Source organism: Miscanthus floridulus, unplaced genomic scaffold (assembly GCF_019320115.1).
Source record: "Miscanthus floridulus cultivar M001 unplaced genomic scaffold, ASM1932011v1 fs_861_1_2, whole genome shotgun sequence".
NCBI lineage: Eukaryota > Viridiplantae > Streptophyta > Magnoliopsida > Poales > Poaceae > Miscanthus > Miscanthus floridulus.
This window is the reverse complement of record NW_027097361.1, coordinates 17,230-40,000: the sequence shown is the minus strand read 5'-3', so window position 1 is coordinate 40,000 and position 22,771 is coordinate 17,230. Positions and strand designations below refer to the sequence as shown.

The 22,771-nt window shown below is 43.2% G+C and overlaps 2 protein-coding genes across 2 annotated transcripts; both read right to left on the bottom strand.

Annotated features, from left to right (window-relative positions):
* Positions 1-3,966: 3,966 nt before the first annotated feature.
* LOC136533341 (monothiol glutaredoxin-S12, chloroplastic-like) lies at positions 3,967-4,338 on the bottom strand (the record flags this gene model as incomplete). Its single annotated transcript, XM_066525902.1, has 1 exon — positions 3,967-4,338. A coding segment is annotated over exon 1 (372 nt), but the record flags the coding sequence as incomplete, so codon positions are not given.
* Positions 4,339-17,401: 13,063 nt separating this feature from the next.
* LOC136533340 (uncharacterized) lies at positions 17,402-19,684 on the bottom strand. The gene is made up of 3 exons (XM_066525901.1): positions 19,597-19,684; positions 19,329-19,528; positions 17,402-17,470 (listed from the first exon to the last, which is right to left on the bottom strand). Exons 1-3 carry the CDS (start codon positions 19,682-19,684, stop codon positions 17,402-17,404), a joined length of 357 nt encoding a protein of 118 aa, XP_066381998.1.
* Positions 19,685-22,771: the final 3,087 nt, after the last annotated feature.

Here is a 22,771-nt window from a genome sequence, read left to right as displayed (position 1 = left end):
GCAACATTCTGATCTATTTTTGCAACATCCGTATGAAAAGACTTGAAACATACCTCTAAATATCTGAAACATTTGAAATGTACACTTGCAACATGCATCATATCCCGATGCGGCCCTGACGTTGGCCCTAAAGTTGCGCGAAATCCCGGCGAACTGCAGGCTTGCAGCTCCCTGGCGGGGTCGTATACGCTGTAGACTCCGAGCTTTGGGGGTAGGGCGTCCTCGTCAACCATGGGCTATGTGGGCTGCTGAGGGATGGGCACGAGGGACGCCTCTGAGAGCTTCTTGAAGGCAGCGACGGCGAGGGGGCGGGAGGCGCGGCGACGGTGGAGAGGGAAGTGAAGGGTATTGGAGGACGATGAGGAGGAGGACGGCACGGAGAAGAGAGGGAAGGCGAGGTGGAAAGAAGCAGCAGCAATGACCGTGGAAGCCATAACCATGGGGATGGTGCGGCGGTGTCGCAGTGGGGTGTCTGCTTTACGTCGGCGGGGCGGGTGTGCGGAGCAGTAGTAGGAGGAGTGGCAAAGTGGGAGATGGACAGGTGATGGATTGATGGGATATTAAACAAAGGTTGTGTTAGTTGGGCGAGAGTAGACGAGAATTAAAATTGACATGGCCCCTTGCCCTGCGTCTGACCGATATCCAGTAAACTGTCGGGCGCTCGGAACAAAGCATTAGATGCACAAAAACTGGACCGGATGGGGGAAGAACCGCCCCCACAGCTTTCATATAGAAGGGGCCATATCACCCTAGCCAGAAAAACCCCCGAACCCTGGCACATGCCCCGAAGGCCCAAGCGAACCAGGATAGATCAATCAGGCCGGCGCCGCTAGAGGCGCACCGTTGCCGACGCAGTCACCAGGTTCCCGTGCACAAAGAGAGATTTTTTTTGGGTGAGAGACCGAAAATTCGCAGCCATGGGATCTCGAACTCCGGCTGGCAAGGTCCCAAGAACCGGGCCTTGCCACCCGAGCTACGCTCGGTTCTCGCATTCGATGGACAGGTGATGGATTGACGGGATATTCTATTAGCCATTTGACGTCGCCTCCTGGTACAAGTCTTCCGCTGCGCCGACCATGACACATTTTTAATGTGACGATGAAGAATCGAGATCATGGACATGTTTGCATATTCAGAAATTCCCCCTGCCTTTAGTCAGTGCGTGCATACACAAGTGCTAAGCGCCACTTGGTTTCGTTAATTTGTCTTCTTCACATGCATTTGGAATGGAAACAAATATTTATTGCAACAAGGTAGAAACGGCGTAAGCATCCTTCCTCTTGAAGGGAGTGATTCGATCGTTCGTTTAGCTAGTATTCATTCGAGTCCGCATGCATGCATGCTAAAGAGTAAGTACATATGAAAGCATACAATCGTTGAATATATCACACAAACCGATCCGAGACGACATGCACATCATATCGTCACGGCTTTGCATTGCATTGGATGAATTGTACTAATAATGTATATTAAGGCCTATGCCAGATTCCACCAGGAATCAATAATCCAGACGATCAAAGACTATATAAAATAGAATAGCACTCCGGCTAGGAATTAATCCTGAGAACCGTTCTCTAGCAAACGAACGGACCTAAGCTTGGTAAGTAGCTAGGCAGCGAGCGAGGGCCCGCAGCAGTTGTGTCTCGATGGGGCCAGGTTTTCCTCTCAGCTGCCAGTTGGAAAAGAGCAAACAGAGTACCAAGACATGATAGATATTATCCAAGGGTAATTTGGTCTCCCTAGCAACTATATATACCCCGATCTCTTAACTGCAACAATTATTAAAGGCCAAATTAAATTTTTATTTTATTGGGAGCAGTGTTTGGAAAAGTTTCATTGAGGAACACCACATGAAACATTGCAAAGCGCCACTGGATGTAATCGCACACAAAGTAAGTACTAGCTACATATATATATATAATTCAATTAACACCATGCATGCTTTCAATTCACCGGATCTTTTTTCTCGTAAAAGTGGGTTCTGAGGCAAGAACAGGGAGACCAACTACTGCGGATACTATGTTTGCGAGTTCATCATGGCGTACTAAAAAAGAACTCCTGAAGAGATCCTCAAAGTACGTTATATAAATATATTCATATATTCACAATTTCTTTTATTGCTCATATATATAAGTAATCACGTGACCAACACACACACACATATATATATATATATATATATATATATATATATATATATATATATATATATATATATATATATATATATATATATTAATACTTTTCCTTTAACTTTTATTGAAGACTCTATGGTTGAAGGAAAAAGTCATACGACGTGACCAACTGAAAGCAATTCAAGAGACCATAGCAGGATTTTTTAATGACCAGGTCTTAAACCCCGCCGACGAGTTCTACAATGACATGAACGAAACATGGAAGCCAAACCAGATGGAGTGAATTTGTTATCCCAAGGATATGATAGAATATACAATGCAAGCTTTATTTGTAATATATATATATATATATATATATATATATATATATATATATATATATATATATATATATATATATATATATATATATATATATATATTATATGTACATAAAATAATGTACAATATATGTATATGCATGTAATATATACGTTAGTTTCATACTTTAGTTTGTACAAAATGTTCGAACATTATAAGTGTGTAGAATACGTATATTATTAGCAGCATAGAATACGTATTCGAAAACCTATTCAAAAACCAAAATGAATCATCAATTGAAAATAGAAACAAAAAAAGAAAAAGAAAAAGAAAACCTTTAGTCCCGGTTGGTAATACCAACCGGGACTAAAGGGCTGGCCCACGTGGCCAGGCCGGGAGGCCTCTTTAGCCCCGGCTGGTATTACTGACCTTTAGTCCCGGACGAGAAACCGGGACTAAAGGAGGGGCCCTTTAGTCCCGGATTCGTGCTCCTGGTTGGGAAACCGGGGACTGAAGGGGTTTCCCAACCTGAAGTACAGCTTGTTTCTGTACTAGTGATTTTTTCTACGACATCAGTCAAAGTTTATAAAGGTTTACTAGACCGAAACCTAGAATTGCTTTTTTTAAAGTAGAGGGAGTACGCTAGTCGAGATCGTCAATGTCACAAACGTTGTTGAAGGCAGATACATGTCGTTCATTATGCAACATAATTTGTTTATGGTAAAGCAAAAAGTTTTTCGCCATTCTTTAGAGAAAGATGGTTTATGTTCCACAACGAATTGCAAGATTAAAAATGGTCCTCGTTATCAAAGAGAACAAGACAATTACTATAGAACACATTTATGTTGTACAAAAAAAAGAGCCTAGTGGGGGGCCTCAACTAATAATATCCTAGGGTCAGCCAATCCAACTGAACACTGAACTATAATCGTAATCATGGGTTCAACCCAAATGTTTTCGAGGAAAAAAAAGGGCTCTGCTAGCGCCCGGACGTCCGGACGGACGTCCCTGTCCGGACGCCCGTCGCTGCAGTCGGTTCCCCCTCCATTTCGCACGTGTCCACGCGTGGGCCCGTGTCGCCCGGACCTCACTCGACCATACCTGCGTCACATGCGCCCACACGGGGGCCTGCGCCGCATGAACATCGCCAGCATGGGGACCGCACGCGCACCTCCCGCTTCCCACGCGCATCCCATGTGCAACACTTGATCTATTTTTGAAACATCCAGATGCAACAAGTGCAACATACAAAAAAGATAGATGAAACACTTGAAACATGCAGCTGAAACACTTGCAAAAAACAATTGAAAACCAATGCTAACACACGCAACATACAATAAAACACTTGCAATATATGTGTAAAATATATGCAACATCCAGATAAACACAGTTGCAATATACGTCTGAAAAATAGATGACACATTGGGGACGGACGCTTGCAACATACGTGTACAACCATTGCAACATGTGCAACATGTGCAACATCTCGATCTATTTTTGCAACATCTGTATGAAAAGACTTGAAACATACCTCTAAACAACTAAAACATTTGAAATGTACACGTGCAACATGCATCATATCCTGGTGCGGCCCTGACGATGACCCTGATGTTGCGCAAAATCCCGACGAACTGTAGCTCCTCGACGGGTTGTAGATGCTATAGACTCTGAGCTTTGTGGGTAGGACGTCCTCGTCGACCAGGGTCTGCATGGGCTCATGAGGGATGGGCACAAGGGATGCCTCTGAGAGCTTCTTGATGGCATCAACGGTGAGGGGGTGGGAGGCGCGGCGGCGGCCGATAGGGAAGTGAAGGGTATTGGAGGAGGAGGAGGAGGACGCGGAGAGGTGAGGGAAGGCGAGGTGGAAAGAAGCAGCAGCGGTGATGGTGGAATCCATAACCATGGGGATGGTGCGATGGTGCCGCAATGGGCGTCTGCTTTACGTAGGCGGGGCGGGTGCGCGGAGCAGCGACTGGAGCGACGAGGCGAGCGCACGGAGCAGCGGGGCGGGACGCGGAGTGGGAGATGGACAGGTGATGGATTGATGGGATATTAAACAAAGGTTGTGTTAGTTGGGCTAGAGTTGACGAGAATTAAAATTGACATGGCCCGACGCCCCACGTCCGTCCGATATCCAGTAAAGAGTCGGACGCTCGCATCAAAGCATTACAAAAAAACCACGCCCCGCACAACGGAAGGGTAACAGCAGCCCGTCTGGTTCAACCAACATAGATTTATTTAGGGACAGAGGTCGTATTTTCACAGTAGATCGATTTGATGACATATATGTAGATATATTTTTCCTACAACATTGGTCAAAGTTTATAGAGGTTGACTAGTCCGAAACCTAGAATTGCTTTTTTTAACAGAGGGGGTACGCTACTGGAGACCGTGAATGTCACAAACGTTGTTAAAGACAGATATATGTCATTCATTATGCAACATAATTTGTTTATGGTAAAGAAAAAAGCTTTCGCCATTCTTTAAAGAAAGATGGTTTATGTTCCACAACGAACTGCAAGATTAAAAATGGTGCTCGCTATCAAAGAGAACAATACAACTACTATAGAACTCATTTATGCTGTACGAAAAAGAGCCTAGTGGGGGGCCTCAACTAATACAATATCATGGAGTCCACCAATCCAAGTCAACACCGAACTATAATCGTAATCGTGGGGTCTGTTATAAAATATGTTGCCAGCGGTTAGGACTTTTTCCTCTCTGTCTCTCATGATCAACACAGTAGATGAAAGTATAAGAACCAATAGGCACAAGATAGGGAGACTATTCTTTATTCCTCTGAATATTGGTAATTACAATATAGAGCTCACACGCATATATAATCATGCCAAGGCCTAAAAGTTTGGTAATAGCCCACATACAGACGGACTAGGATCAGAATTCCTCCTTCTCCTTTCTTTCAAGAATAGAGTGTGTATGTTTTACAACACTCCTCCTTGGGCGATTACCACGATATGCACATGCCTCATTAAAAACTCCATCCGAAAATCCAGTGGAAAAAAACGATTCTTGGAGAAAAGAGTACATCGCATTCGCAAATTGAATTGCACATGTTGCCTCATTAAAAACCTTATATGAGAAACCTTCAAGTAAAAACTCACCGAAAAAAAGAGTACAACATTTAACCTTCTTGGTCATTTATTCTTTAGGATATTATAATCTTCATGAATAAATATTGACCTTCATGATCTATGCATAAACTTCAATGTTTTAGCATATTTAATCTACTTGATCTTTGTAATGCTAGTGGTTTTAATTACCTTCAAGGTAGATTCACTCAAATTGCTCCCCCTCATAAAGCTATCCTTTAAACTTCATTGTTCAGACCACACTTTTCTTAAATGTGTGCTTAATAATGGTATGCATACCATAATACTATATCTTCCAAAATGTTGACTTACCATTCTTCAATGAATTATAATATGAGTAAACAAGAGCAATATGCTTCATGCATAAACAACCACTTATTAGTTGTGCAAAACAAATAAAATTTATTCTTCAGGGTAATAAATCCTTTCAGAGGATTATGGGAGTAAATAAGTTACAATATTCAATATCTTCTAGATAGTGCATCAAATCTTATACTAGAGTTTGAATACATGTAATTCCTTCTTAGTGGATTTTCAAATTATATTTTCTTTAAATCTTTGAGATTTTGATTATACCACTAAATAATAAATTCAGTCTTACATTTGGCATTTAGGGGATAACTCAATTGGCAAAATCACCACTACTCTTATACCTTCTATGGTATTTAGAGGAATCAACACTTTATTACTAGCTTTACAATATACACTTTCTGAGTGTTTGTATGACACCTTCATGGTGTTTAGGATTCCTCATTTTTATTCTCTCGGGTCTACATTCACTTCAGGGATTACTGGTGTTTATTCAAGAATCGACTGGTAAATCCTTCAGGGATGTTCTCATTCTTAGTGAATAATATTTATCTTCTACGATATATATTCTCTACTATATGATGGATTATTATGTGATATGCACGTTGAGATAGTATTATTCACTATAGAGTCATTCGATGACTATTCCTTCTAGGACATGCTCTTCTTGAGACTTCAATATTCATACAGGAATATATTCTTCTACCTTAGACTTCTTAATACTTGATATGAGATTTAATTTTCATTTGTTGCAATTTATATTCTTCGGGAACTATATGGATCTTCATGATCTATTAATTAACTGCATATTTTATATTCATTCATTTCATTTGCCAGAGATATAGCAGAACATTTATTTCTTCTCAGTAGGAGATCCAACCTCAATTGATTTCTTCATTGACCCGATATAATCGCTACAGACGACTTTGTCATGGACTTTATTTTTTGGATCTGGGTTCTCGTAAGAGAAACATTTGCAATTATAGAGGTAGTGTTGTCGACAACTATTATTTTCTCCCAATATTCTCATAATATGAGATAATTCAGTCTCTTTGTTATTTCCAAAACAAGAGATAATTTATTGTTCTGCATACCCAATACTATGATGCGCGCGCTTAGTGTGTTGGATTTCATCTTCATGATGATCCTCTACATGAGGTGCTTGACCTTCTTCGTGAGGTGTTCTCTTCATGAGAATGGAGGAGTTTGTTTGTATTTTATTTTTATTCAACAAGTATACATTAAACTAGAATCCACAGGCGTCCCCATGGATTTTAGCTTGATAGTATACAACATTTTAGTTTACTACTAGTAAACACAACTTCTGGTTTATAACTTCAAGTTACTCCTCTCATTTTCAAAAATATTTGGCATATGCTCAGCTTCATGCTTCACTAGAGCATTAGTCAAACTATTGTTTGATTTATTACGTGACACTATTCCTGCTTCAAGCTTCAAGGAATATTTTCTCTTAAGATCATTTTCCTTCTATGGAAATAATAGTTGGCATTCAACATAGGCTTTCTCTCCCCCTAATGCCAATATTAGATCTTTAATGGCATACTTCAAAAGATATCCCCTATGATGGGCTTAAAATAATTCGAATTCTTGTATCTCCAACTACAAGTGGAGGCCCATCCATGTATGCTATGATAGAGATTTATGGGAAATATTAACGCACATATTTAAACACGGGGGTTATTATCCATTAATGCAGCGAGCTAGAATACATAAAGTGCACTTAAAAAAGTTCAGCATTCCTACAAACTCAGGGATGTTTTCTCCATGATTTGCACATATCATAGTTTAGAAAACTATTTCATTGTCTAGCTTCTTTTTTGTTTAGCCAAAATAATTGATCCAAGTACTCATATAAAAAAATGGACCATATACTTCAAAAATATAGAATACGCAACATTGGAACTCACATGAAATTTCTTTTAGACTTTCTAATTGTTATTAATGCAAAATTCCCCAAGATGCCTTTTCTTCATAAATCCCAAATCATCATAAGTGTGTTATCCATCATATTAATTCCATAAGTATTCATCTCATCAATTGGGTTAGTCTCCATTGAGAAAATTTCATATTAACTCGCTCCCCCTTATCTTAGGCTACTTGGCCCTAAACCAATTTATTGCTTATCGTGCAATCCATTTAAAGCAAGATATTTCTTAGTTCAATGGGAACTATAAACATAGCGTACTAGCTAGCCAATCTAATTATGGGAGAAATGCAAGGTAGCTACTAGCTATAAATCTAGCTTCTATGCTAATATTCATGCAGGAGTGGAGATAGTTGTAGCTCGATGAGAACACAACATAGTGATATATATTCAAGTGTAATGTGGAATATTGATATTCAATCCAACATAATAAATAACAACAACATGCAAAGCTACAAGCTTGCAATTAGTGCAATGTAGAGAAAGTTAACTCGGTCGGAAGGGCCGTGGCTAGAACTTCAAGTCCTTATATGTGCACTTAAAGATAGATTTATGAAGGCTATGCCTATAAAATATTAATTACCCACATTTTCTCATGCCTTTACCCAAGTTCCTCCTCCTTTTTGTGCCATAACTACTTCAAGTAGTAATATGCTTCATGCATCATCTATGAATAATCATTTCTAATGTTCCATAGAATCCAATCATACTTCTATAGTATTCATTGGTTCTGGCATGAAATTCACATATCAAGCGTACTATTCATGTACAACAACATATTCAGAGTAGGACATAGACTTCTAGCTTTTGGGCTATTAAAACTTAGTTTTAGGATTATACTATTTCTTGGTAAAATTGATCCTTCCAAGATTAGCTAATATGCCAGTATAGTTCAATTATTCATGTACTTCTAGGAAATCTAGATTCCCTTCTACCTATATGGTAGTACCACACAAAGCACTATAACCTTCATGGTTAATGAGGCTTCTTAGTGGATAAAATCATTGCAAAAATTATTTAGATAGGCAAAAATAGGCAATTGTTCATATGTGAAACATATAAATCTATAATTCATTCCATGCAAGATTAACACATACTACTGCAAGTAAGAATTACATCTAAGAATATGGAATCCTTCATATTAGCCTTCAAGCTGATAAATTAACCATTAACTCTTCTTTGAGTATGAACAACTTAAATCAACGGGAACTAAAACTTAAAGCACCACCACCACTACCAATACTTCACGATATAGTAGTTTTAAAGACAAAACAAATCTTTAAACACATGATTTAAGTTCTTCTAGAGAAACCTTAAAAATTCTTATCCATTCTTACATGTCTTAGCTTCTATGCTTGACATTTAGCAGCTTCGCATGCATGCTTTATTTTATAGTGGTGATATATAATCATGATCCTTCTAGGAGTGCAACATATGCAAGTCATATATCCTGGTTCATAGAGTTGTCTAAAAATTCTAACTCAACTTCTATTTGAGTAATTTTTTACGACAAATTTAAATACTTCATGTATTACATTGCTCTTTAATATTCTATATATAAGAGACATTTCTTCGAGAATATTCATCGATAAAATCTTATTTACAATCTTGTCTTCTATGACATTTAATACAAAGCTTCAGGCCATTGTATTTGTTTATAGAGCCACGTATATATCTCATATGGTCATGTAAGCTTGAAAATTCAATTTTCAATAATATGGGATATCTTCTAAAATTTCTCATGCAGTGAGTCTCACAAGACCTTTGAGATTTATTGTGGACACATACTCATTCTTGAGAGTAATGCCAAGAACTATAGTGCCTGAGTCTACTCCACTTCAGTGGTAGTAGAATATCCTACTAGGATTTAATAATGACCATGCTATATAATTCTATCATTCAGGATAAATCCAGGATATTCCTTTTTCATGAAGGTATGCATATATTATTATTACTGGAATAATCATGCGCGTATGAGTTTACTACAAGTAAACAAGTGGCAAAGTGCAAAAAGATAGTGGATGGTTATGCAAAATACTCTTAGAAGCATCCTAGCATTTTTCAGGATTATGGTATATGCAAATTTTCAGAATTAATATCAAATATTCATTCATCCCAAAAATTCATTATGCTAGGGAAAACAAATATAAGTCTCTCAAATGTGATAAATCTAAGGTTTTGCAGGATTTAGAGAGCTCATATACCATGTTTGTAGTGTAATTGTTCAAAACTTATTCTTACAATTACATGGTATATAAAATTCATAACAGGCTTGCACTAGCATTTCTCAGAATCAGAATTAAATCCAAAGCGTAGAAAATTTTCAGAATTAAATCTACTCTTAATTTCAAAAAAATAAAGCTAGGCAAAATAACAATTAAACTACAGATTTAATGTTGCATACAAAACTCTTATACATGCGGGTATAAGAAATATGCATAAACATCTGTGAAAACTGAAATTCTCGAGGGGTTATATTCAGAAACACCCAGAATCTGTATTTTTCAGAAAGTATAGGCGCTATTCTACAAGAATATCAAATCTATACTTAATTTCTGCGAGAAATCAAGACCTTTTGTAAAAATTTCGGATTAATAGAAACAGATCCTTTTATTTTAGATTTTTATATTCCCTCCATGATCTATCCAGTCTTCGAGACTTTTCCGTTAATAAATATAAATATAATCTTCCCCTCAGCTCCTAAACCGCTAAAGCCTTCATACAGGATTAGGGCTGTCGGCAAGGATTTCAAAACCTAGTGGCTTCCTAAGCCAATCGCTTCGAGCGGGCTGGTACCACGGCCGCGAGTGCCAAGCTTCGCGTGTGAGGGCGGAGATCCAAGAGAGTACGTACGTGCATCGGCGACTGTGGTGGGTGCATTGGAGCATAGGATGACGAGTTGGGGCTGTAGTAGCTTCCGATATGATCGAGCTGTTCTACACGGCAAAGTTCAGGCCATGGCAGGGCATAGGCCGGAGACGATGGCGTACGGGTCACGATTGGATGAACGGCATTGGTGCCGCGTCGTGTGGCACATACGGATGTAGGTTAGATCCGCATGCATGCGTCGAGTTTTCAGGCACTGATTGTGCGACCCTCGTTCGATGCTTTGCTGCTGGCTGCTGCAGGCAGTTTGCGACGACTATCCTTGTATTACTACTTGATTTCGGATGATTACGACATGCCGGTCCATGATGATGTTCGAGTAGGATCGAGCTTCCGGCGGTCTCGGCGAGACGGTGCACTACGGCAACGTACATGCCCATTGGCCCCTTATATGCATCGCGCTTAGACGGTGCACATGCTCATGCATTCATGCATGGTGCTGCACTGCAGGTCGGCGTTCAAGCCAGCAAGCATTATTTATTACTAACCCTAAAACCAATCTGTGTGTATATATATATATATATATATATATATATATATATATATATATATATATATATATATATATATAATATGACTGTACGTACTGCGTGTACAACTTTGTATGTACTACATGTACAGTATTAAGATATGGGAACAATTGCCCAGATTGATGCATGCCTGGGACAAATGCAATCTTCGGGATGCGATCTTTTCATACCTTATAGAGGATGTCAATTTGATCTACCTCACGTGCCACGTAAGGCAGTGGTGCGTAGGGTGTTTGGCATTGTCGTAGAACCGCCTGCTCGATAACGACGGTGCATGTCGATGCAGTGTAGATTATTTGTAGGTAGGGATAGCAGATCCGTTCCGCTAATAACGTCGGATATGTTGATGTCGTCGAAGTAGTCGTAGCGGGATGTCGACGGTACAAGCGCCGGCATCGAAGATCGGCGACGGCTTCAACGGCGAAGTTGACAAAGAGCTTGTCGTGATGACAAAGAGCTTGTCGTGATGATCAACACAGTAGATGAAAGTAGAAGAACAAATAGACACAAGATAGGAGACTATTCTTTATTCCTCTAAATATGGGTAATTACAACATAGAGCTCACGCGTATATATAGTCCTGCCAAGGCCTAAGAGTTTGGTAAGAGCCCACATACAGACGGACTAGGATCAGGATTCCTCCTTCACCTTTCCTTCTAGGATAGAGTCCATATGTTTTACAATAGGGTCAACCCAAATGTTTTCCGGGAGAACAAAGACGTCTGGCGCCTCTCGCTGTAGTCGTTTTCCCCTCCATTTTGCGCACATCCACACGTGGGCCCGCACCGCCTGAACGTCACTCGACCGTGTCAGCGTCACCCGCGCCCACAGGGGCCGCACCACCCGTCGCCCGTGCGGGGACCGCTCGCGCACCCACCCACTCCCCACACGCATCTCATGTGCAACACAAGATCTGCTTTTAAAACATCCAGATACAACACTTGCAACTTACAAAAAAGACAGATGAAGCACTTGAAAAACATGCAGCTGAAATACTTGCAAAAAAATTGAAAACCATTGCAAACATACGCAACGTCCAGATAAAGTGCTTGCAACATATGTGCGAAACATATGCAACATCCAGATAAACACACTTGCGATATAATTCTAAAAAACAAATGACACATTGGAGACGGACGCTTGCAACATACTTGTACAACCATTGTAACATGTGCAACATTCTGATCTATTTTTGCAACATCCGTATGAAAAGACTTGAAACATACCTCTAAATATCTGAAACATTTGAAATGTACACTTGCAACATGCATCATATCCCGATGCGGCCCTGACGTTGGCCCTAAAGTTGCGCGAAATCCCGGCGAACTGCAGGCTTGCAGCTCCCTGGCGGGGTCGTATACGCTGTAGACTCCGAGCTTTGGGGGTAGGGCGTCCTCGTCAACCATGGGCTATGTGGGCTGCTGAGGGATGGGCACGAGGGACGCCTCTGAGAGCTTCTTGAAGGCAGCGACGACGAGGGGGCGGGAGGCGCGGCGACGGTGGAGAGGGAAGTGAAGGGTATTGGAGGACGATGAGGAGGAGGACGGCACGGAGAAGAGAGGGAAGGCGAGGTGGAAAGAAGCAGCAGCAATGACCGTGGAAGCCATAACCATGGGGATGGTGCGGCGGTGTCGCAGTGGGGTGTCTGCTTTACGTCGGCGGGGCGGGTGTGCGGAGCAGTAGTAGGAGGAGTGGCAAAGTGGGAGATGGACAGGTGATGGATTGATGGGATATTAAACAAAGGTTGTGTTAGTTGGGCGAGAGTAGACGAGAATTAAAATTGACATGGCCCCTTGCCCTGCGTCTGACCGATATCCAGTAAACTGTCGGGCGCTCGGAACAAAGCATTAGATGCACAAAAACTGGACCGGATGGGGGAAGAACCGCCCCCACAGCTTTCATATAGAAGGGGCCATATCACCCTAGCCAGAAAAACCCCCAAACCCTGGCACATGCCCCGAAGGCCCAAGCGAACCAGGATAGATCAATCAGGCCGGCGCCGCTAGAGGCGCACCGTTGCCGACGCAGTCACCAGGTTCCCGTGCACAAAGAGAGATTTTTTTTGGGTGAGAGACCGAAAATTCGCAGCCATGGGATCTCGAACTCCGGCTGGCAAGGTCCCAAGAACCGGGCCTTGCCACCCGAGCTACGCTCGGTTCTCGCATTCGATGGACAGGTGATGGATTGACGGGATATTCTATTAGCCATTTGACGTCGCCTCCTGGTACAAGTCTTCCGCTGCGCCGACCATGACACATTTTTAATGTGACGATGAAGAATCGAGATCATGGACATGTTTGCATATTCAGAAATTCCCCCTGCCTTTAGTCAGTGCGTGCATACACAAGTGCTAAGCGCCACTTGGTTTCGTTAATTTGTCTTCTTCACATGCATTTGGAATGGAAACAAATATTTATTGCAACAAGGTAGAAACGGCGTAAGCATCCTTCCTCTTGAAGGGAGTGATTCGATCGTTCGTTTAGCTAGTATTCATTCGAGTCCGCATGCATGCATGCTAAAGAGTAAGTACATATGAAAGCATACAATCGTTGAATATATCACACAAACCGATCCGAGACGACATGCACATCATATCGTCACGGCTTTGCATTGCATTGGATGAATTGTACTAATAATGTATATTAAGGCCTATGCCAGATTCCACCAGGAATCAATAATCCAGACGATCAAAGACTATATAAAATAGAATAGCACTCCGGCTAGGAATTAATCCTGAGAACCGTTCTCTAGCAAACGAACGGACCTAAGCTTGGTAAGTAGCTAGGCAGCGAGCGAGGGCCCGCAGCAGTTGTGTCTCGATGGGGCCAGGTTTTCCTCTCAGCTGCCAGTTGGATATATAGTTTGACCTGATCTCTAGTCGTCGTCCCTCCGCCGCCAAGGTCAGACGCAAGTATCCCGGATTGCTGTCACTGTCGTCTCCTTCTCGTACCTCCTCCTCCTCCTCCTCCCAACTGCCCTCTGTCAGAGTAACTTAATTAGGGATGAGAAGGGAAGATGGACTTGGAGAAGGGGAAGCAGAGCACGCAGGCGGAGGAAGGATTAGTATTCAGAGGTTTCAAGGTTCAACACTACTACACAAAGTTTTTGTAGGGGTGACCGGTGACCCTGTGTAGGGGTGGTTTTGCCGACCGCCCCTACGAAGAGTGGCTACAAATCAATAATTTGTAGAGACGGCTGGTCAACCGCCTCTACAAATCGTTTTTTAGGGGCAAAAAAATAGCAAAAAAAAAAAAAACCCGGAGAGGTCCCCAGAGGGAAAAAAAAATATAGAGGCACGGCGTTTGTTTTGAAGCTGGGCGGCATTCGACCCGTGACCTCCCCCTCACGCTCACTTGTGTCCATATTGCATTTTGGTTCCCCACATATTATACTAAACCGAGTATAAATTGATTATTTGAGACCCTAAACCAATTTAAATAAAAAAGTTGTCAACTACAAAGTTTTATAACTTTTCGAATTCTACAACTTTTATTTTGGTAGTTTCTCCATCCGACGTCGTTTTACAAAATTTGAATTTCAAATTTGAGAAATTCAAACGTAGTTTTCCATAACAAGATGAATTCAAATAAAAAAGTTGTCAACTACAAAGTTTCATAAATTTTTGAGATCTACAACTTTCGTTTTTGCTGTTTGTCCATCCGATGTCGTTTAAAAAATCAAATTTCAAAATTTTAAAAATTCAAACGTAGTTTTCGTTGATAAGATGATTTCAACTCAAAAAGTTGTCAACCACAAAGTTTCATAACTTTTTGAGATCTACAACTTTCATTTTGGTTGTTTCTCCATCCGATGTCGTTTGAAAAATCCAAATTTTAAATTTGAGAAATTCAACCGTAGTTAACATTGACAAAATTAATTCAAATCAAAAAGTTGTCAACTATAAAGTTCTATAACTTTCCAAGATCTACAACTTTTATTTTAGTCATTTGTTCATCTGACATAGTGGTAGTAACATTGTTCATAAATTTTACATCTCTCTCTTATAGTTTCAGAGATGTAAATTTTGTGAACAATGTTAGTACCACTTTATCATATGAAGAAATGACTAAAATAAAAGTTGTAAATCTTGATGAGTTCTAAAACTTTTATGTTCATGACTTTTTCAGCTGAAATCATTTAATGTTTAAAAATGACGTTTGAAGTTGCTATTTTTTGAAATTCAAAATTCAAATAGATAAAACACAGTCACATGAAAAAATAGATACAATAATAGATGTAAGAACACAATAATTTGATAGATCATGATTTTAGAAATTTTTAAGAAAAAATCATCAAATTTAAAGTTAGTATGAGAAAGAAAGACTAGTTACAAGTTTTAGTCAGAGATTAAAAAGAGAAATCAGAGTTTTCAATAATTTCAAAATTAAATTTCAAATAGCATTTTGAAGCAGTAAATGATTTCAAATGAAAAAGTTGTAAACAACAAAGTTTCATAACTTTTCGAGATCTACAACTTTTAGTTTGGTTATTTCTTCATCCGAGGTTGTTTGAAAAATTTTGAATTTAAGTACTTAATTTTTAATATTCAGCGTCTATTTGTAAGGACAGCTGGATATAGAGCAGCCTCTATAAATCAGACTATTCATAGAGGCGGCTAATAACACCAGCGGCCCTACAAATGAATTTGTAGAGAGGGCTTATTTGAGAGGCATTTGTAGGTGCGGCTGAGCCGCCCCTAAAAAAATTGTTTTTTAGTAGTGCAATACATTGTTGCCTTCTCAGCGTTCTCTTCCTGCCTCTGATACACCCGGCCTTGCCGGCCGGTAGCTTGTCCCAACGGCGCAGCCGTCTCTACAGCCTAGGGATCAAGCCCACTCTGGCCCATGAAAGCGAACGCTTGGCAGACGAGACGGGCGCGGACACTCTGTCTTGCTGCTCTTGCCGGATGGGCTACAATAGTTGGGCCGGCGTCTTCAGTGCTTGTGTCTTGGCTTCCTTCAGGGTCAGGCAGTGTAGCCGTGGTTGTAACACCCTCGTCGTACGGGACCGATGGGAACCAAAAATCAGGCGATACTTCATCCTCCTCCTCGTAGTCATCGTCGTCATCATCATCATCATCCGTGGTGGGCAGCTGGTGGCGACAGAGATGGCAAGCGGCGTTGCGATGGAGCCACTGAAAGATGCAGTGCTGGTGGAAGATGTGGGAGCAGGGCATGGCGCGGAGCTTTGTCATCATCTCTACATCAGCAGCTGCTGCTGGCTCCTCCTTGTCCTGATCTGCAGGATCAGCCAAAGCCTTAAGGCAGATGGCACAGTCGTCGTCGTCGTCGTCGTCCATGGTGGTGAGCAACACCTCCTTGAGCCCCAGGATAGCCTTGCTGGAGGCGGGGATGCGAGCACGCTTACTCGTAGGACGGACTGTGCTGGAGCCGGCTAGCGGCTTGGAGAGATGGCGGAGGTCGGGTTAGAGAAAAGGTTGGCATCATACGCCGAGATGCTACATCGTAGTAAGTACCGTGAAGATAGGGGGACAAGGCCAAGTCCACGGGATCTAATTCCGCGGGATCAATGCGGTACGAGACACCTTGAAACCATCGGCTGTCGTCTGCAAGACGATGGCTCATCGTCTCTCCCCAATGCAATGCAAGTCTATCTCTGCAGGATCCGATGATCCACCGACGGCCGGCCGGCCGGCCAGCCGGTATGTAAGCGCGGTGGCGGTGGCGTGACAAGATCGAGCACGCAGTGGTGGATCGGAGCTAGGCACCGATCGATCGGCTGGCAATCTAGGCAAATACAGCGAGCAATGCATGCAAAGGGCCGGCCGGCCGGGGCTGCTCGATCAGTATATATAATGGAATATAGAAGTAGGCGGTGGCGGTGGCTGGTTCTTCCGATTCCGATATGGGCCGGATTGCAGCTCTTCCTATGGGAAACGAACCAATTGGACAAGAAGGGATCAATCGGAGTTAGTTGCCGTAATAATCGGATCGCATGCATATGGCTTGCTCGAGTCGGATCAGAACGTACGTACAGATATGGATCCAGAGTCGGAGCCATCACCTAGCTTAACCTAACCAGGGACTTGGCCGGTTGCATGTATATATGGCCAAACGGGCCGCCCAGCACGGCACGGCCAGGCACGGCACTACGCGGCATGGCAGGTTAGCCATGCCGTGCCTGATAGTGCCGCCGTGCCGACTCAGCGGCCCAGGCACGGCACTATCATGGCTTAGGCGTGCCGTGCCGTGCCACTGGGCACGGCAGCCCGTAGTGCTCGTGCCGGCACTGGCACTAAAAGTGTCAAACACCTCAGAAACTTCAGAATTTTAACAGAAACTTGTATAATACATCAAACTTTAGAAGATCACACTTTGACAGCAGAGATACAAGTTCAAACTTTAACAGAAACTTCAGAAGATCACAAACACAGAAACAGACCAGAGAGAACAAAATAAAATTTTATTGGAGCTTTAGTGCAATGGCTGCCTCATTAAAAACCTGTCTAGGTAAAACCCATCCTTGTGAGAAACCCTAGACAGGGAAAAAAGAGTACAGCCCAGCTCCTTTTAAGTTCATTGTCCTTAAATCAAAGTTCATAAGTCCAGCATATCATAGTCCAGTACATAAATGATAACTAAGACAACTAATCAAGGGAGCTGGAAACAAATGAGCTAGGGTTTCGTCGATACGGGGCGGCGTGGGGGCGCTGGCTTATATAGTCGACCCATCCAACAGTCGGATCCAACGGTCATGAAGGATCTGGGGGAGGGGATCAACGGCCCTCCTTTGCTGGATCCGTGCCAAGGCCGTGCCGGCCTGTTAGCCGTGCCCTGCCTGGGCCGTGCTAGCGGGCCGAGGTGGCAGCCCAGGCACGGCACTGCTGCCAGGCCGTGCCAGGCACGGGCACGAAGCAGGCCGGGCCGGGCCGGGCCTGGGCCGTGCTTTTTAGTGCCGTGCCCGTGCCGGCCCACCATGTTAGTGCCATTTGGAAAAGTATAGTTGCATGCAGACCCGAATTGCCCGGCCTGGCCTCCTACGTCATCTATCTCTAATGATGACATGCATGCACCTATGACACGTATGTACCCAATAACCTTGTATTCGATCGACCACTGCAATGATGTCTGCGTTTTCTGTTTTCGTTTCCTCTAAACAAAGGACATATCCAACCGTAACGGAAAAAAATGTAATCCAAAAAGCCTGGCTTTAATTTCCATCTTTTTGTAAAGGAAATAAAAATTAACACCTACCATGTTTCCAACAAACTACTGCTCCTAATAAAAAAAAGCAAGCGTATCACTTCAAGAGCTTTGGTCGCCGCTCATGCCGCCGTCGCCAGCTGCCCAAACCCAGAACCTTCCATTTAGAATCTCCATTGCTCGCTCTACCTCTCAGAGTGCTCTCAGATCTAACAATAATGGCCGGGAATCAAATTCTGGCGAACCTCCTAGATGGCGGTAGGTGGCGACCGCGACCACCCTCCTTGACACCCTAACTCATACCCAAAACCTACAAAACGCAATTAATCTCCATTGCCTTCTCTACTTCTCAGTATCATTGGATCTGAAATAGTCACTGAAGATTCGAGTTCCGCGAACCTCCAGGAGCCGGTGGTGTGCGGCGGTAGGGGCGATGGAGTGTCGAAGAAAAAAAAATCGCCACCCCATGATAGGGAGTAGCAATCCTCCACATATCTTTGCATGTGGATGCCTCCGATTTTCCATGCACAAACCGAAAAAAAAAATCAACGTACAGAAAATTAAGATCGGGCGGGAGTGACTTTACAAAAGCTGTCTCCCAAATTAGGACCCCTAATTTTGATTCGGGAGCCTCACCTATATTTGGTTGTCTATTTTTCTAAGCTTAACTTTAGCAATAGCCTCAAATTCGGGCCTACATTCCTCGTTTTGCTTTAAAGGGCCTGTTTAGTTCCCAAAAATTTTCAAGATTCCCCGTCACATCAAATCTTTGGACGCATACATGAAACATTAAATATAGATAAAAAAATAAAACTAATTACACAATTTAAATGAAATTCACGAGACGAATCTTTTAAGCCTAATTAAACCATGATTTGACACTAATGGCAAAATAACAACGAAAGTGCTACAGTAGCATTTGCAAAAAAAAATCGGCATCTAAACACTACCAAAGTATACTCTGTCCGTATCCTTCTTTCATCCTCCTCGTCGTCGTCGTCATCCTCATCATCATCCGTGGTCGGCAGTTGGTAGCGACAGAGAGGGCAGACGGCGTTATGACGCTGGTGGAAGACGTGGGAGCAGGGCATGGCGCAGAGCCTTGTCATGATCTCTACATCAGCTGCTGCTGGCTCCTCCTTGTCCTGATCTGCAGGATCAGCCAAAGCCTAAGGCAGATGGCACAGTCGTCGTCCTCGGTGGTGGTGCAGATGGCACAGTCGTCGTCCTCGGTGGTGGTGAGCAGCACCTCCTTGAGCCCCAGGATAGCCTTGCTGGAGGCGGGGATGCGAGCACGCTTACTCATAGGGCTAGGAGAGCTATAGCGGCTTGGATAGATGGGGGTGGCGATGGAGATCGCCGATGTCGAGATCGGGTTAGAGGTGAGCTTGGCCTCATACGCCCATGCTCTTCATCGTAGTAAGTACCATAAAGATAGGGGGCCAAGGCCACGGCCACGGGATCTGCTGCTAATTCGGCGCGATCAAGGCTGTCCACGTACGGGTCACGGTGAAACCATCCCGGATGGCTCATCTCTCCCGGCCCCAAGTCTGTACGTCTCTGCAGGATCCGATCCACCGACGGACGGCCGGTATGTAATGTAAGCGCGGGTGGTGGCGGTGGCGGTGGCGGTGGCGCGACAAGAGCACAGTGGTGGAGGCACGCCGATCGTGTCGGCTGGCAAGCTAACTAGGCAAATACAGCGAGCAACAATGCAAAGGGCCGGCGGCCCGGCCGGATTGCAGCTCTTCCAACAGGATACGAACGAATCGGAGATCATATCAATCGGATCGAGTTGCATGCGTGCGTCGTTCGAGTCGGATCAGAACCGGTTTGGATCGGAGCCATCACACCTAGCCTAGCCATGCATGGACTGGTTGCATGCAGAGCCGATCGACTTGCCCTTGCCCAGCGCGCCCGGCCCGGCCTGATCACCTCCTACGTCATCTCTAACGATGACATGCATGCACATGCACCCATGACCCAAATAACCTTGTATTTGAGTTTGACCACTGGTCGCATCGTATCAATCCAATGCAAATGAATCATCCCTGCGTTTTCTGTTTTCCTTTCCTCGGAACAAAGGATAATAATTCACTAGCCTAAGAGCGTGCATCTCCAACAGTAATAACGACAAAAAAAAAACGTAACCCAAAAGCCTGGTTTCAATTTCCATCTTTTTGTAATATAAAGGAAAAAAACTTAGCACCCACTACCAGAAAACAAAAGTTTCGAGAGAATGCGAAACACGTTATGAAATATGGTTTTACTCTCTCATCCGCTATCGTACTGAAGGGTTTTTCTATTTTTTGAAATTAGAGTCTCATCACGCGACAAAATATATTATCACGTGATGAGACTCTAATTTCAAAAAATAGAAATCCCTTCAATACGATGGCGGATGAAGATAATTTTTATATGTAAATTGTAGACCTCGATGAGATCTACAACTTTGTAGTTTTGAGTTTTTTCATTTAAGGACAGTAAGATGCTCGAAAAAATAATATAAAATTTCAGCACCATAATAATCGCCAACTAGCGCTTGCCGCATTAGAGCACTAATATATTATTTGTATGGAGTTAAATGAAAATACTTTTTATACCAAAGTTGTAGCTCTCAATGAGATCTACAACTTTGTAGTTTTGAGTTTTTTCATTTGAGGACGTTAAGATGCTTAAAAAATAATATAAAATTTCGGCGTCTCCTGAAAATATTAAAAGTACTGTTCATATGCAAAACCGCCCAGAAGGATGAGAGTTGAACTTTTTCAAGAGTTGGAGGACCAAAGTTATCCGGTTTTGAAGTTCGAGGTTGAAATCTATACTTTGGCAATAGTTGGAGGGTGTAAATTATACTTTACCCTAGATTTTAAGCCAGGGCAGCTGAAGCCTGGCCCCAGCAATACAACCTGGTTACACGTATAAGCTAAGCCAGTATAGCAGAGTTGTTGTTTGGTTGCTTGGCTGCACTGATAGAATGGACATGTACTAGATGGAGGTGGACTTACCCCCTGCAACCATCAGCCAGCGCCTCCTCACCGAGGAGACGACCTCGTAGCGGCACAGTCGACGGCCATCTTGGGCCTCGCCACAGCACAGTCGTCGGCCATCTTTAGCCTCCAGGATGAACATCTCCTCCCCATGCTTCACCTCCACCAGCATCCATCGGTCCATCCTAGCCCACGCAACGTCGGAGGCTTGGCCGTGGATGCGGCTCCCGCGCCAGCGCCACCGCTGGGAGACAAGGAGGAGCAGGAGGACGCGGTGGCGGTGGTGTTGTAGGTGGAACGGAGCAACGAGCCCGGGCAGCCTGGGGGCGACGGCGGCGGAGGCCCACACAGCGGCTTCGGGCGGCGGCGGCGGCGCTTCTGGCGGAGGCACGTAGTGGCTTCATCGGGCGGCAGATCGAGCACAGGGGAACCAACTATCTAACGGCCCAGAATCCATTTGTTTTGAAGCTCCAAAACAGCCGCCAAAAATTGACCATCGACAAGATACAGGTGGCGAAAGGAGGGCCCAAAAACACACCGCCGCTCCGCTAGGCGGTGGACATGGAGATAAAATAACTGATTATTACATAGATTTTTTTTTTGCGACTTCCAGGAAGCCCGAAGCAGCACTAACTCACGCTAGCGATCACGGACATTGCCACATAACCGACCGGCCCACATCCAAGAGTCCCCTTCATCAATAATGGCGGCAAATAGTTTATCAAGATGATTATGAAGATAGGTAGCACTACTCCAAGTGATGAAGCAATGGTGAAGATCATGACAATGGTGATGGCGTGGTGATGGTCAAATGCTTAAACTTGGAAAAGAAGAAAGAGAAAAACAAAAGGCTCAAGGCAAAGGTATAAAATGCAGGAGCCATTTTGTTTTAGTAATCAAGACACTTAGTGAGTGTGATCACATTTAGGATAGATAGCCGTACTATTAAGAGGAGTGAGACTCGTATCAAAATACGGTTATCAAAGTGCTACTAGATGCTCTAATTCATTGCATATGCATTTAGGATCTAGTGAAGTACTAACACCCTTGAAAATGTTTGTGAAAATATGCTAACACATGTGCACAAGGTGATTCACTTGGTGGTTAGCACATTTGAGCAAGGGTGAAGAAGACAGAGGTGATGCCAGCGTCGATCAAGTGATCGGACGCTGGATCCGAATGCACCAGACGCTGACTGCCTATGTCCGGTCGCGCTGACCTGGCGATACAGTAGCTAGGGTATACCACCGGACGCTGGGCTGTGTCCGGTCAAGGAAAAATGGATTTGGACCCTTACTGTACTCGACCGGACGCTGAGGCTCTAGCGTCTGGTCAGTAATACCGGAGCGTCCGGTTGGCACTTAGCCGTTGTGATCTGACGGTTTAGTTTTAACTCAGAATGA

What these genes read in the sequence shown, in the direction of transcription:
- LOC136533340 (XM_066525901.1), bottom strand. Translation starts at nt 19,684, where the DNA reads ATGAGTAAGCGTGCTCGCATCCCCGCCTCCAGCAAGGCTATCCTGGGG. An exon ending in CACCACCGAGGACGACGACT is followed by an intron (nt 19,529 to 19,596) that starts GTGCCATCTGCA and finishes CTGATCCTGCAG; the next exon opens with ATCAGGACAAGGAGGAGCCA. An exon ending in TACGGACAGAGTATACTTTG is followed by an intron (nt 17,471 to 19,328) that starts GTAGTGTTTAGA and finishes TGACACTTTTAG; the next exon opens with TGCCAGTGCCGGCACGAGCA.